Raw genomic sequence first — 16139 nt, 5'->3', positions numbered from 1 at the left:
GATGTGCGACCCCACCGACCGTAGCTGACAGACTCCTCTGTCCATGCGTTTCTCCAGGCAAGAACACTGAAGGGAGTTGTCATTTCCTTCTCCAGGGGATCTTCCTGACCCAGGTATCAAACCCACATCTCCTACATCTCCTCCACTGGCAAACGGATTCTTTACCACTGCGCCACTTGGAAAGCTCAGAACACAAATCCTAGTGGGCCTGTTAGTGACCTCCCAGTATCCTGATTCTCTGTGAGATCTCGGATTCTCCAAGGGGGCTGTGTTGCCCCAGGGCCCAAGCTTCAGCTCTTCCCTCTCTGTTTTCTTGGCTGGGAACATTAGAGGCTCCCAGGCAGCCCCCCTATTCCCACCACACTCCCCCACTTCACCCCCTGACTTCTTAAAGGAGCCCAGCTTTGTGTTTTTCCTAGGCTTCTTGGATCTATTCAAAGCCATCAAACTAAGGGCGGCTCAGATTCATCGGAACTGAGCGGCTTTCTGCATTGAGCAATCTGAAGCTCTCCTGGAAGGGGTCGCTGGAAGCTTTCAGGAAAAGTCACTGGATTTGTTTTCGGAAAGCTTAATACAGGCTCTTGGCAAAGCGGAAGGCCGACAGGGCCAGATCGTGTGCAGAGCAGTAGAGAAAAGAGGAAATTGTGGTTGGAGAGGTTCAGAGGGTGACCTCAAGGCCACATGGCTGGGTCAGAAGGGCACTCGGATCTCAGGATTGCTGCTCTGCAGCCTGCCTGTCCCCTCTCCTTCTCAGGAAATCGGGGATTCTGAAAAATAGGATTTTCTCGAAGGGAAGTAGTTCAGCGAGAGCAGAGCGGAGGCAGTAGGGAAGCCTGGGCCCAAAGGGGACCTTTCCGTCGGGGCAGAGCCGGCCCGCTGGGTGCCAGCTCCCGCTGAGGTGCTGAGGGCCACCGGGGACGGCTGGGACTCCAGTGGCCTGGCCCGGGTCCTGCCTCCAGTCTGGGCCTCCACCTGGCTGTTCACCTCCCACTGCTGCCACATCACATGCTGCTTACACTCATCCTGGCTGCCCAGAGACCAGGCCTGACCTCCTGTCCACGGATCCCCAGATGCCTTCCTGGCCTCGGTTTTTGACTCCGGCTTCCAAACCTTGGCTGCTGCACCAAACGTTTTGGGTTTATCAGACAGTGCTCTGCTGTTTCACGTCAGGTTCTCTACCTGGAATTCCTTCACCTTCTCCAGACACCAGATGGACACCAACTTGGTCTTAAAGACTTGGATCAAAGACACGTCATCCAGTGACCCCGTTTGTACATTCGTCTCCTACAGCCCCTCTGAGGAATGTTGCACATCCTTCTCAACTGGTGGCCTCTGAGCTCCTCAAGGTGAGGACAGGCCTTCCTCGTGGGGCTCTCAGCCAGAGCCTGGTCTCCAGCAAAGGCCCAATGAATGTTCACTAAGTAAGCGAATAACCGACATTCTCTTCCCTAAGTGTTTCTTTCCGTCCACACATCTACCTTTTCCCTGTGACAGAAGTGAGACGAACCCCTCACCCTCTCGACTCCCTTCCAAGCTGGCTCTGTGCTGTGCTGGCTGGGTTACTGACCCGCAGCTTTCAGGTTTTGCCTGTCCCTGCTCAGTTCTTATCAGGTTCCCAGGGCTCCTTATCTTCCAAGTCCCTGTGCTCACTTCTCCCTCAAGTGTCTCCTACTCTGCTCCAGCCAGCACCTGAAGCAGTATTTCTTGTTCAGGTGCTCAGTCGTGTCCAACTCTTTGTGATCCCATGGACTGCAGGAGCCCACTCTTCCCTGTCCTTCACCATCTCCCAGAATTTGCTCAAACTCATGTCCATTGACTCGATGATGCTATCCAACCATTTAATCCTCTGTCTCCCCCTTCTCCTCCTACCCTCAATCTTTCCTAGCATCAGGGTCTTTTCCAGTGAGTCGGCTCTTTGCATCAGGTGGCCAAAGTATTGGAGCTTCAGCTTCAGCATCAGTCCTTCCAATGAATATTCAGGGTTGGTTTCTTTTAGGATTGACTGGTTTGATCTCCTTGCTGTCCAAGGGACTCTCAAGACTTGCTGTTTAAGGGACTGTTCTAGAGTCTTTTCCAGTACCACAGTTTGAAAGCATCAGTTCTTCGGCAGTCAGCCTTCTTTATGATCCAACTCTCACATCCAAACATGACTACTGGAAAAACCATTGCTTTGCTGCAAGACAATTTTTCTGAGTGAGTTTTGTATCTCCATGTATTTTCAGTCACCAAAAATAAAGGGAAGGGAAGAAACATTTAAAAAACACTTTTCCATCTCCACCATCCTGTGGTGTTTGCATCTGTCAGGGACACTATTTGAGGATAAAGAGAAGGGGTGAACAAAGGCAGAAACTGAACACAATCAGTCAGGAAGAACAGGAAAAGCCTGTGAGGGGGCAAGTGTTGCTGTCAGAGGCAGAGCCCCCATCCCAGGCATGAAAACTTTAGTCTGGCCGATCCCAGAGGCCCCCAAGCAGGTGAGACAGTTAAGGCTTGGTGAAATAAAGAACAAACTCTGAGATGGGGAAAAGTCTCTTAAAAGTAACTGAGAATCTAAAAAAATACAACTAGGGATTTCCCTGGTGGTCCAGTGGTTAAGTCTTCACCTTCCAATGCAGCAGGTGCAGGTTTGATCCCTGGTTGGAAGCTAAGACCCACATGCCTTGGGGCCAAAAAACCAAAACATAAAACAGAAGCAATATTGTAACAAATTCAGTAAAGACTTTAAAAATGATCCACCTCAAGAACTTTTTAAAAAACTAAAAAAATAAGTGAAAAATACAACTAGTGAGTATAACAAAAGAGAAGCGGTCTCAATATCATAGAGAACAGACAAGAGGTGGCCAGCGGGGAGAGGGAGGAGGGGAGGGGCAAGACAAGGGCAGGGGTTAAAGAGGTACAAACTATCAGGTATAACATAGGGATGTTTTTGTACAGCTTGGGAATAGAGCCAATATTTTGTGATAACTGTAAATGGAGTATAATGTTTAAACATTATGAATCACTATATTGGACATCTACAACATATGACATTTTATATCAACTAAACTTCAATTATAAAAATAAATTTTAAACAATGAGCATTGCTAAGGAAGAAATTAGCAATTTCATATTAAACCCACTAAGGAGAGTGGCCCACGAGGACCCCCATGCTGACCCCCATGTCAAAGGCCAGAGAGAATGAATCAGAGAATAAGAGAGGGTCCAAGATGGCAGCACAAGGACTGCTAGTGGACTCCAGACCCATCTTGGGTCTTGGCTCTGCGCCTGACGAACGCCGCTGGGTCTGGGTGGGCTCCTGATCCTCTTCCTCAGCCTTCTTATCTCTCTAACAGGCACATGATTTATGCCTCCTGGATAGGACTGGAGAATTAAGTGAAATGTGGGGCACAGACACGTTACTTCTCCGAGGACCAGGTGCTAGTTGGTGAGCCGCCCTGAGTGAGTGCCCACTTTAACTTGGAAGTGTGGTTTACTTTCAAATCATGCTGTTGCTGAGGTAGTCAAGTTGTGCCAGGAATAAGATGTGCACGCGGTTGGACTAACAGATGCAAGTGTACATAAAAAGTCTGGGAGCTCTGTCGCTCAGGTCTGAAAGAATGCTAGCTTCTGGTGCTACACTATCCCAGACAGATTCCCTGGCATGTCCAGAGACAGGGGTGGATGGAAGGCAATTCATAGACTCCAGTGGATGGTCTTTGCACCCTATATTCTGAAAGAGGGGTTTTCCAGGTGGTGATAGTGGTAAAGAATCCACCTGCAAGGCGGGAGACATAAGAGACTTGGGTCAGAAAGATCCCCTGGAGGAAGATATGGCAACGCACTCCAGTATTCTTGCCTGGAGGATCCCAAGGATGGAGGAGCCTAGCGGACTATCATCCATAGTGTCTTGAAGAGTCAGATCTATCTGAAGCGACTGAGCGTGCGCACGCGCACACACACACACATTCTAAAAGAGAGATAGAAGGAATTCTCTGGTGGTCCAGTGGTTAAGACTCTTGAGTTTCCATGGCAGGAGGCATGGGTTCAAACCCTGGCCGGAGAACTAAGATTCCACATACCATGAGGCAAAGCCAGAAAACAAAACAAAATAAAACAAAACATTGAGAATCTGTTAAAGCAGAGACAGAGATGTCTCAGCAGCAATGGAAAAGAACTGTCTAGAAACCACAATCCTGATAATTTATTTTGAGCTTATATACTGCATGCTAGGGTGTCCACTGGTTTCCCCACCCTGCCAAACACTCAGAAACCTACTTCCCTACATACTGAAAACACACACAAGGTGTTAAACATTTTTCAATCTTTCTGAGATGCTACTGATAGCTATCACTAAGCTCTGGCTTGGAATTTACCCTTAGCCCCTCCTGCATACTCTTTCCCATGTGAATCCTAATTGAGGAAACATTTTTAAACAATCTGAATTTACATCCTGCTTGAAATTCACGCTGTGGGGCTTACACAACACAGATCCTTTACTTACTCCCTCGCTGCAAAAATACTATTTATTTTTCTTGCAAATGGACCATCGATAAGGGTAAAACAAATGTCTTTCTGTCTTGAGATGTGTAAACCTAACTTTTTTTTCCTGGCCAAACTCTCAAAAGCCAAACATGGTATCAGCCTTGCCTCAAACAAACAAACAACAACAATAAAAAACCTTTACCTCTCATCAAGCAGAAATCAGAAGCTCTGTATTCTATCTAACCTCACTTTGGCCATGACCTAGCTGGGAGACTATGGGAATTCTGCCCAGCTGTCTGGAGTGGAAGAGGAGATGGTTTGAAACACCATCCAACCCCTATGACTCTAAAATCCTAAGACTCTAAAACCCTATGACTCTAGGCCAAAACATGGATAAATAATTACAAGATCTTGTTCTGAAAAATAGTTTAACATTGACTTAAAACATGGGTCCTGAGAAGTCTTTGCTATAATGCCTTCTTCAAAGGAAAACCTCCAATATCCGATTCTGACATGAGGAGGGGTCTATGTTTTTTCTCACCAATCCTTTTAATGTAGTAACACCCCCACCTGCTGGAGTTTTAGGTTTTTGCTGTTAAAGGTGGGAGGTGGTGGTGGAGGTTTAGTCGCTAAGTCATCTTGGATTCTTGCGACCCCATGGACTGAGGCCCGCCAGGCTTCTTCGTCCATGGGATTTCCCAGGCAAGAATACTGGAGCCATTTCCTACTCCAGGGGATCTTCCCTTCCCAAGGATTGAACCTGGGGGTCCTGCATTGCAGGCAGATTCCTTCCCACTGGGCCACCAGGGTAGGAGGTGTTTGGTAAAGGTTCCAGGCCTCAGGGGCAAGCTGGGTTCCTAGAGGAGGGTTCCTCCTCTACCACATCCTTTTTTGAAGGAAGGTGGAGCCCTGGGCTGAGAACTTTTTCTTTCACTCCTGCAAACTCATGGCGGGGCTGCCCTGGGCTGGAGGAATGACTAAGAACCCCCGCAGAAGTAGGCACTCAGCGTGGGTCAGAATTTCTTCACTTTTCTGTAAAATGATCTCCTGGCCCCTCCTCAGAACCTCAGTCCCAGGGATCCAGTGAATGCCTCTGGGACCACAGTCCGTGGAAACATAACCAGGAGTCTGACTACAGTGTGGGTTTGGCATGAGCAGAGGCAGGCTGGTGGGTGGAGGCCGTGGGAAGGTCCAGGTCTCAGCCCTGAAGAGCTTCAATTGCCCTCCTTCAGCCTCAGGCCCGGTCACCCCTATCTCCAGGTGGGGGCTCCTCGAAGTTGTTTAAGGAGCCCACTCCTCCTCTTCAAGACCAGGGGCCTGGGAATTCCCTGGCGGTCCAGTGGTTAGGGCTCCACACTTTCACTGCCAAGGGCATGAGTTCAATCCTTGTGTCAGGGACCTAAGATCCCAAAAGCTTTGAGGTGCACCAAGAAAAAGGTGCAGGGGTGGGGACGCTTCCCTGCTGGCTCAGTGGTAAAGAATCTGCATGTCAATGCAGGAGATTCGGGTTCCATGCCTGATCCAGGAAGATCCCACGTGCTAAGGAGCAACCGAGCTTGTGCACCTCAACTATTGCGCCTATGCTCTGTGGCCTGGGAGCCACGACGACAGAAGCCCGTGCACCCCAGGGCCTGTGCTCTGCAACAAGAGAAGCCAAGACAACGAGAAGCCTGAGCACCACAACTAGAGAGCAGCCCTCACTTGCAGCAACTAGAGAAAGTCCATGTGCAGCAACAAAGACCCAGTATAGCCAAAAAAAAAAAAAAAAAAAAAGACCAGAGGCCTTCCTCTCATTCCAGAATCAGAGGCCGGTGCCTGGGTGTTCTGTCCAGCCTCTGCTCCTTGCCCTGAGAGTTTCTACTTCCCACTCCAGGCCTCTGAGAAGGGGAAATGGACAAGGCCGTTCAGCCTGGTAGGTCTGCAATGCTTATGTCTGTCTTTCATGCCTTGCATGCTGCATACGGTCCCCTGTCGATGGGGTTGAACCTGCAAAGCCACCCACTTTCCTGCTCCATCACCGATGGAGACATTCTGTCCCAAATGTCGGGGGCAGTTATCCGAGCTCTGGGCTTCAGGGCAAAAAAGAAGCCCAGCAGTGCCCGAGAAGGGGCCGGCCAGCCTCTGAGTGCAGAATAGAGGCTCCAGGGCCACGTGGATTCGATGTCCTTCCCCCAGGCTCCCTGCCCAAGCCTGGGGGAGCCCCCAACCTCTGCGACTCAGCTCTCTCCCACACCCATCCCCCCATACACTGTGCCACCAGCTTCAGGGCCCAACCCCACTGCAAAGCCCACCCAGCCAGGCCCACCAAGGCAAGGTAAACAGAGATGAAAACATCCCCGTGGGCTGCATGGTGACTGACAGCCCACAGCTCTTCTAGGCTTGCCCAGCGCAGCCCACCCCCTGCTCTTGAGTCAGCTGGAGAAGCTGCCAAAGAATCTGACAAGCATCCCTGAGTACACACTGGGTGGGCGGTGTCTCTGCTATCCCTCTCAGAGGTCGTCCTTCCACCGTCCTTCCTTTCCCACCACCCCATCAGGACTTCTCTTTTTCACAGGGAAATGTCAGGGTCCTTCTCAGCTGCCTTGGCACTGTTCTACCGGAAGTCAACAGTCAACAAAGGGCTGCAGAAGGCAGTGTTCAAGAGACAAAGTAGTTTGCCCAGCTCTCAAAGAAACATGACTCAAATATATCACTGACATCCTAGATCAGATCTAGACTCCCTTCCTTTGCCTTCAATTTTTTTTTTTTTTTGGCTCCTGCATGGTCCAACTGGAGAAGGCAATGGCACCCCACTCCAATACTCTTGCCTGGAAAATCGCATGGACAGAGGAGCCTGGTAGGCTGCAGTCCATGGGGTCGCTAAGAGTCAGACACGACTGAGAGACTTCACTTTCACTTTTCACTTTCATGCACTGGAGAAGGAAATGGCAACCCACTCCAGTGTTCTTGCCTGGAGAATCCCAGGGATGGGGGAGCCTGGTGGGCTGCCGTCTGCGGGGTCGCACAGAGTTGGACACGACTGAAGCGACTTAGCAGCAGCAGCAGTGTGGTCCAACACATTTCTTCTGGCTGATACATTCCCAGCCAAGCCCTTGGCTGTCCTCGAAAGGGACTCTAGATAATGCTAGAAAGCATATAGATTGCTTGTGGATTACAGCATCCAAGGTAAGGTGTGGAGAAGGACACAGCAGCCCACTCCAGTATTCCTGCCTGGAGAATCCAATGGACAGAGGAGCCCGCCGGGCTATGGTCCATGGGGTTGCAAAGATTTGGACACGACTCAAGCAACTTGGCAGGGCACAGCATGGGAAGATGAGTGTACGGAGTCCCTGTAGATATGGGCATACCTGTCCTCAGGTACACCCATCGCTTTAGAGAGACAAAAAGCTATCATGTACCTTTCCCCTATTGGATCCTTAATCACTGTCCTAGGAAAGGAAAGGGCAGAGGAAGTAGGAGGCAAGATAAAGATTCAGGGACTTTGGAGAAGGCACTATTCAAGGTCTCTTGGCCCTGCATAGCTTGGATGGAAGTGTCACTTTAAGGACCCACTGAAACCAAGGATCAGCCTTCAGGAAACCCTCACGCTGGGTCCAAAGTGTGCACCTACAGTGGAGTCTGTCCATTTCCCCGGGCCCTGGATTCCTGGAGAGCCCACACGAAAGCCCATATGTCTTAGAAGAGGGTAAACAGCTTGAGCCTTTACCCAGATGGTATATTTCAGAGCCCCCAGAATACTATGTACTACTGATACCATTTTTTTAACTTGGCTAGAAAACTCTATTCATTGAAACTTGGCTTGGAGGCTTGCTGTTCTCTGGCAATCTCTCCAAGGTTCTACATGGAGCCCTTCATAGTGGAAATAAGCCCTGGAAAAGAGTGTTATAACTAGATAAACCGACTTCCCTTGTAAACATTGTAGGAAGGACCCTGGTTGTCATTTCAGGGTCATTTCTGAACTCAGTGGTCTGCCAAATGAGATCTCCAGCATCACTGCTCAGTTAGTGGCAGAGGAAAAAAACAAACAGGTTTCTGCTAGGCCTCAACACCTTTCCCATATAACTACCCAGGTAGGTCAAGCTCTTTAATGTAGTCAGTAACTGAATTTTAGCAAGCATCTCTGATGATTTGAGAAAGTCTGTCTGAACTGGTATATTACATAGGACACTAATAGTTAATACCGAGTCCTAATCATGGGTCCTAACCACCAGTTACATGGATTGACTCATTTAATTCTCACAATGACTCTATGATGTAAGAACGCTTTTTAATCCCATTCTATAGATGAGAAAACTGAGGCACACATTACATTGTGAGGCAACCACAAAGAAGCCTGGGCAGTCTGCCTCCAGATCCTTCCACACAACCACTGGAAACATAGCCTGTGCCCTTGGGGTATAATTCTCTCTTGCTGGACAAACGAGCCCTAGAGCAGGTAGGACGCTTCTTTGACACTGGAGTTGGGGCCAATGGCTCCATGTTCCAGACCCCAAAACTTGTGGGGCTGCTTGGGGCAACAGCCACACCCGTGCCAACCCAGAATCCAGTGACTCCAACAGAATTTCCTTACTGGCATCCACTGATCTGTCTCCTTTCTCTCCTTTCTCCCCTTTTGGGCCTCGATCACCTAGAACAGAGGAGGAAAACCCACATTAGAAACGGAAATAAATCCGCATGGTGAACAAAGTCTTACCTGCAGGAGACATTAACCCCAAACCAGAGAAACGCTGAGGCAGGAGCCCGCAGACCTGAAGGGCATGTGTGGCAGGAAGGGAAAGAGCTCGAGTCAATTATGCTGTCTGTCCAGTTCTCGTTGGAAGCAGGGTGGGTGGGCACCAAGCCGAGAAGTTTCCTTCCCTCTTAATTAAAACACAGAGGCGCATCGCAGCACAAACTTAAAGGAGTGCATTTTATCCCACAGGGAGAAGACAAAGAAAAGACATTCCTATTAAATAGCCAAAATTTTAGAAGCTCAAATCCAAGGTTGCTCTAATAAGCATGCAGGGAGAAAAGGAAGCAGGGAGGATCTTCAGTTACAAGGAGAAACATAGGTTCTACATCAGGCAGATTTTCTGGTGGGCGAGGCTATACAGCATGAGGGAGAGTTTCCAGGGAATTGTGGCATTTCCTTCCAAGGATATGGTTAAAAGAACAGAGCTCTTTTCTCAGTTAACATCTCACTCTACAAAGAAGTTGAAAGGTCCTGACACCACTCAAAAGGACATTAAAAAGACCAGGGGATTCCATCCAAGTGCCTCCAGAAAGACAACTGTAAATCAAAAGCTTATGGCAAATTCTCTCACGAAAAAAAAGAAGCCAACAAGTTCCAGGGAAAGATGCCTTGAGTGATCCAAGTTTTGAAAAAAAAAAAAAAAAAAAAGGCAACCATATATGTAAATATGAATGTGCTTTTGGAAAAAAGTCTGGCAGGATGTGCTCCAAAGTGTTTACAGTAGTTACTCTGAAGAGCAAGCACATAAGAGACCATGAAGGAGGGCACTAACTGTTTACTTTAGACTTTATACATTTCTGTATTGTTAAATTGTTTTTAGTAAGCATGCGCTGCTTTTGTAATGTGTTTTAAAATCAATTTCTTTAAATGTGGATTATAAGAGGAAGGAAAACCTCAGTCTGTTTAATCACCAGTCAGAAAGCAGAATAAAAATTCCCAGTGATCCAAGATTAACAGGTCATCCTTGATGTGGGCTGAGAACAAGCGAGAAGGCAAAGGCCAGGGAAAGAGTGTCAGATTTCTTCTTCTGCAATGGCGCTAGGAGGTCTGGACACTTGAACATGAAAAGATGGGAAGGACTATAAAGTGGGCTCCCCTGAAAATGAACAAGGTGACTATTAACATGAAGGAAAACAAGTCAGAAGAAACACTACTGACAGTGGAAATCTGAGGACTGGTTAAAGTTTTAACTATTTGGGGGATCAGAAGAATATGATCCCCCATATCCAAAACTGTAAGGAATCTGGCAGTACTGGGGGGAGGGGCTGTCCTGGGTTTGCAGTGTCTGTTCTCCTGGCCCAGTTTCCTCTGGTTACGTCACTGAACTGCAACCACAGGAACACTTCCGTGAGCTTCTATAGTGCTGTAGAGTTTACCGTGTTTTCACTCATATACATTCCATGTAATCCTCATGAGAGCCCAGTGAAATATGGAATCATAAGGATTTCTAGTTTGGGGATGGAGAAACTGATGCTTAATGGGAATTCCCTGATGGTTCGGTGGTTAGGACTCCATGCTTCCACTGCAGGGGGCATGGGTTCGATCCCTTGTCCAGGAAGTAAGATATCGCATGTCACATGGCATGGCCAAAAAGGAAATAAAGAAGCAGATGCTTAAGGAGATTCCGTGACTTGCTCAAGGTCACTCAGCAGGCCAGTGGCAGAACCAGAATTTGAGACCGGTCCACACTCCAGTGCCCACATTGGTGTGCAGGGGCGGGTGGTGAGCAAGCATGCTCTGAGATGCAGTGTTACCTTTGAAGCCACGCATGCCCATTGGTCCAGTGGCTCCCAGCTTCCCTTCGTCGCCCTTGGGGCCAGGCAGTCCTGGGGTCCCTCTCTCCCCTGGCAGACCTACGGAGATAAGAAAGTTGTGGGGCCTCAGACTCAGAACTGGAAGGGCCCTCAGTGACCATTGTCTGGCTCAACCATCCATCTTCCCATTGCCTCTGCTTCTTGATTTTTTTTCAGTTAAAGATGCTGTAAAAACAGAGCCCAAAAGGCCAGCACAAACTCTCCCTGTCAGCACCTTTAACCCAGTGAGTCTGGACCCCTCCCCAAGAAAGGTCCAAGTCTACTGTGAGCAATGTCAGAGGTGCCAATCTCATTTGGGCGAGATCTCTTTAGCTCTACCTATGCTGGAGATTTAGATTTGCAAAAAAATTTTGAGTCTTTTGAATGTGCCAGGCACTGTCCTGAATGCTTTTCATTAAGTATCTTATTTAATCCTCCCCATAATCTGAGGTGTTATTCCACCTGCATTACCAATGAGAAAACTGAGACCCAGAGAGGTGAGGCAACCTGCCCAAGGTCACACAGCAGACACTGTTGGAGACAGGATCTTAGCCCTGATGGGCTGGCTTCATCTCATGCTGGATGATAAGGGCTTATTGGTACTTAGGGTAGGAAGAAGATGAAATCACTTCTCATTCTATGGGAAAAAAAAAAAAAAAAGAATAGAAAGGTCCCTTCCCTGAAGCAAACACAGGGAAGTGTAGAGAAGGGGATGGTAGGCTGACAAGGAGGGAGGAAGTCCAAAAGCTCAATAATTGGGGCGAAACAGGCTGCTGATCCGTTAGGCCCCAGGGCTTCTGGCCACAAGGCTCCTGACACCAGCCGCAGGTCACCATGGAGACGGGAAGTCAACAATTGCTTTCACCCAGTGAGGCCTCCGCCCCTGGAGGCCTGACCTAAACCCAGAGTTATCTCTGCAAAGCAGGGCACTCTGATTAACAAATTAATTGTTCTTTCCTGCTTTGAATGTTAGTTCGTTTTCTTTGGCCTTTTTCCAAGACATGAAGAAATCTGTCTTTCACTTATGATTCCTCTACAGCAAACACCAAATGACCAAGGTCCCAAGAGGGTGGAAGGACCTCAGAAAAGGGCTTGATTCCTTTTTTTTTTTCTTCCCTAACATAACATTCCTGCAGGCCAACAGCCTTGATGTCATGGAATTCTGAATCTCATGCAGGATATGCCCAGGGCTACCCCATCCCATCACTGACTGAGGGGGAAAAAGAGGTTCCACTGCTCTGGAAGCCCTTGCTACTGCTAAGTCACTTCAGTTGTATCCAACTCTGTGCGACCCCATCCCTGGGATTCTCCAGGCAAGAACACCAGAGTGGGCTGCCATTTCCTTCTCCAATGCATAAAAGTGAAAAGTGAAAGTGAAGTCGCTCAGTCATGTCTGACTCTTCGCAACCCCATGGACTGCAGCCTACCAGGCTGCTCCGTCCATGGGATTTTTCAGGCAAGAGTACTGGAGTGGGGTGCCATTGCCTTCTCTGCTGGAAGCCCTTGGGCATCCTTAACTTCTGAGTCTAGGGAGCTGCGCTGAGAGGCAGAGGCCAGGAGTGAAGTCCAGGCTGTGAGCTCCGCCTCCACCAGCCTCTGCCTCCTCTTGTGTTTGCAGCCTCCTTAGAGATTTAGGAAGGAGAGGGTTTGGAGGTGTAATTCCTGACATAAATAAGCAGATACCTTTCCCCTGATAAGCCTCCCCTTGTCTTACATCACTTAAAAACAGGGATCCCCAACCTCTGGGATCTAATGCCTGATGATCTGAGGTGGAGCTGAAGTAATAACAATAGAAATGAAGTACAGAGTAAATTTAAAGCATTTGACTCACCCCGAAACTATCTCCCCACCTCACCGTCCATGGAAAAATTGAATTCCATGAAATTGGTCCCTGATGCCGAGAAGGTTGGGGGCTGCTGACTTAGAATCCTACAAGTGGGTGCATGCTCAGTCATTTCAGTTACGTGCGACTCTTTTCGACCTATGGACTATAGTCTTCCAGGCTCCTCTTGTCCATAGGATTCTCCAGGCAAGAATCCTGGAGTGGGTTGCTGTGCCCTCCTCCAGGGAATGTTCCCGATCCACGAATCGAACCCATGTCTCCTTTGTCTCCTGCATCCCAGGCAGACTCTTTACCCACTGAGCCACCTGGGAAGCCCCAAGAAGACTCTACACTCTCCTAGAAAAATGCTGCTCACAGCATTGACAGGCTGGGATGCAAAGTTTGATAAGGCAATGGAACAGGAACTCCTGAGACAATGCATCTAAGGAGAACACACTCTTTCCGGAGGGTCCCAAAGTACCCTCCCTGTCAGCTACTGGACCTTCCAGTCTGTCACTAGGGCATGTAGCAAAGGGCAGGAGAGGACAGGTATCTACTGACTGGGGTGGTTTCCGCAGGAGGCAGGGAGTCAAGTGCTGGGGACTCAGGAAATGCCGAGGGTGTGCGGCATACTTGAAGGGTTGCTCTAGATCAGAGGACACCCTCGATTCCTTCTGATGATCCTGGTTTCAGGGGCCCTGACTCCTGGGGTGGGGAGTGGCTTCAGGGAGCTGTAAGACTCCTGTGCACTCTTTTCCTTCAGATTCTGGTACTTTCTGTGGAAAAGGATTTGCTCCATCCTAGTGTTACACAACTTAAAAAAAATGTTTTAAGCTTTCCAAATCAGAAAGAACTTATATATAAATTTTTTAACGGACTTATCAACAACAGGGCTTCCCTGGTGGATCAGATGGTAAAGAATCTGCTGGCAATGTGGGAGACCTGGGTTCAATCTCTGGGTGGGGAAGAGCTCCTGGGGGAGGGCATGGCAACCCACTTCAGTATTCTTACCTGGGAAATCCCATGGACAGAGGAGATTGACAGCTACCGTCCACAGGGTCACAAAGAGTCGGAAATGACTGAGAGACTAAAACACACAGTGTTACACCAACAACCTCTTAGGCTTTTAACAGGATAGGGTGTCTGAAGCTGAGTCGATTGGGGACTGTCCTGAGAGCCCCATCACCAACACCCTCGATAAAACAGAAAGTCAGGGATGGATGGGGAAGCCCCTTCCCTTCCTGCTATGTCCAGATCCCTCCTGGGGCCCCCATTACCTCGAAGTCCAGGTAGTCCAGGGATTCCAGGCTCGCCTTCTTTCCCTGCATCCCCTGGATCACCTTTGGGGCCCGGTGGTCCTGAAAGGATGACAAACAGCACTAAGGTTACAGGACAGCTTTCTGGAGCAGGTCACCTGCAGAGGAAACAAAAACTCCCTCTGAAGGGCTTCCGTGGTGGGTCAGCTGTTAAGAACCTGTCTTGCAATGCAGCCACATGGGTTTGATTCCTGGTCAGGGAACTAATCTTCCACATGACGCAGAGCAGCTAAGCCCTCAGGCCACAACTACTGAGCCCACAGGCCACAGTGAAAGATTCCGTGTGCTGCAACTAAGACTCGATGCAGCCAAATAAACAAATATTAAAAAGAAAAAAAAAACCCTCACTCCTACAGAAAGGAAAAGTCAAAAATATGCTTTGGAGGCACACGGGGCTCCACTTAGTCCACCTTTGTGTGTGTGTGTTGTGTGGGGGTTGGGGGGAGGCAGAAATCAGAGAAACCTTCCTGGAAGAAGTAACATCCACAGTGAAACTGCAAGGAGGAACAGGAGTGGCTAAGTATAGGGAGGAGTGGGAGTGTGTTATGGACTGAATGACTGTGGCTCCCTCATCCCAACATCAAATGCATTTGTTGAAGCCTTACCCTCCTGTGTGATGGTATTTGGAGTTGGGGCCTTTGGGGAGGTGATTAAGGTTAGATGAGGTCATGAGGGTGGGGCCCCCATAATGGGATTAGTGCCCTTATAATAAGAGACCTCTGAGAGCAGTCTCTCTCCCTCCCTTCCTCATACCGGCACTGGCAAGCATGCTTTCTCTGCTATAGGAGGATCTGGCAAGAAAGCAGCCATTGCCAGGATGAAGGCTTGCACCTGAACCCAATCCTGGTCTCAGACTTCCAGCCTCCAGAACTGTGAGAAACAAATCTCTGCCTTTTAAGCTGCCCACCCAATCTGTGGTATTGTTGTTTAGTTGCTAAGCTCTGACTCTTTGTGATTCCATGGACTACAGCCCGCCAGTCTCCTCTGTCCATGGGATTTCCCAGGCAAGAATACTGGAGTGGGTTGCCATTTCCTTCTCCAGGGAATCTTCCTGACCCAGGGATCAAACCCACATCTCTTGCATCTCCTGCATTGACAGGCGGATTCTTTATCACTGAACCACCAGGGAAGCCCGCGGTATTGTTATACCAGCCTTAACCTAAGACACAGTGAAAGGGGAAAGTTCCAGGCAGAGAGAACAATCCCCATAAGAGCTTAAAGATCTGTGGGAGTTGGTAGGATTGGAAGCCGGGGGGACACATGATGGGGTAAGATGGGTGAGAAAGTGGAGGGTCTCTGAGGCCTGGTGCAAGTGTTGAACTTGACCCTGAGGGCACCAGAAGCCACAGGAGGGACCTGAAACACAAGTGTGGCCAGATCAGCACACAAGGAACAGCGCTCGGGCTGCAGTGTTGGAAAAGGGATGGGAACAGGGGGAAATAGAGGCAGGGAGGCCAAGGAGGAGGTTGCACCCAGCTGAGAGGCCGGGGAGCCCTGAATTAGGGAAGTAGCCATGAGCAGGGATGTGTGGCTAACTACAGGGAGGAGTGGGAGTGTGTTATGGACTGAATGACTGTGGCTCCCTCATCCCAACATCAAATACATGTGTTGAAGCTCTACCCTCCTATGTGATGGTATTTGGAGTTGGGGCCTTTTGAGAAGTGATTAAGGTTAGATGAGGTCATGAGGGTGGGGCCCCCATAATGGGATTAGTGCCCTTATAAGAAGAGACCTCTGAGAGCTGTTGGGAAGCAGAAGAGACAGACCTTGGCTAAATGTAGGTGAAAGCAGAGGAGGCAGCCAGGGTCAGGTTCAGATTTCTAGCTTGAGCACCTGGATAGAAGAAGGGGTTTCTAAATGCTCCTTAGCAGGGCCTCCTTCCACGGTGAGGCTCCAGCATGGCAGGGATTCTAGCCTGTGTGATCAGAGTCAGTCCACACATACTGGGTGTCAGACCACACAGCCAGCTAGTGAGCGAGGGAGCCGTGGATCAGCTCAGGGCTGTCTGGCCTCAT

The 16139-nt window shown here is 49.1% G+C and overlaps 1 protein-coding gene across 1 annotated transcript in view; it reads right to left on the bottom strand.

The window, feature by feature from the left end:
- The window catches only part of SCARA5 (scavenger receptor class A member 5), a 129340-nt gene that overhangs the window by 25941 nt on the left and 87260 nt on the right, over window positions 1–16139 (bottom strand). Inside the window, exons 5-7 of the mRNA XM_061132878.1 lie at window positions 14086–14166; window positions 10948–11046; window positions 9032–9088 (exon numbers count right to left, since the gene is read on the bottom strand). Of these exons, the coding sequence (XP_060988861.1) occupies window positions 9032–9088; window positions 10948–11046; window positions 14086–14166 (237 nt within the window). The remainder of the gene's footprint in view (window positions 1–9031; window positions 9089–10947; window positions 11047–14085; window positions 14167–16139) is intronic.

This window comes from Dama dama, chromosome 29 (genome assembly GCF_033118175.1).
Source record: "Dama dama isolate Ldn47 chromosome 29, ASM3311817v1, whole genome shotgun sequence".
Taxonomy (NCBI): Eukaryota; Metazoa; Chordata; class Mammalia; order Artiodactyla; family Cervidae; genus Dama; species Dama dama.
This window is presented reverse-complemented; position numbering and strand designations above follow the sequence as displayed.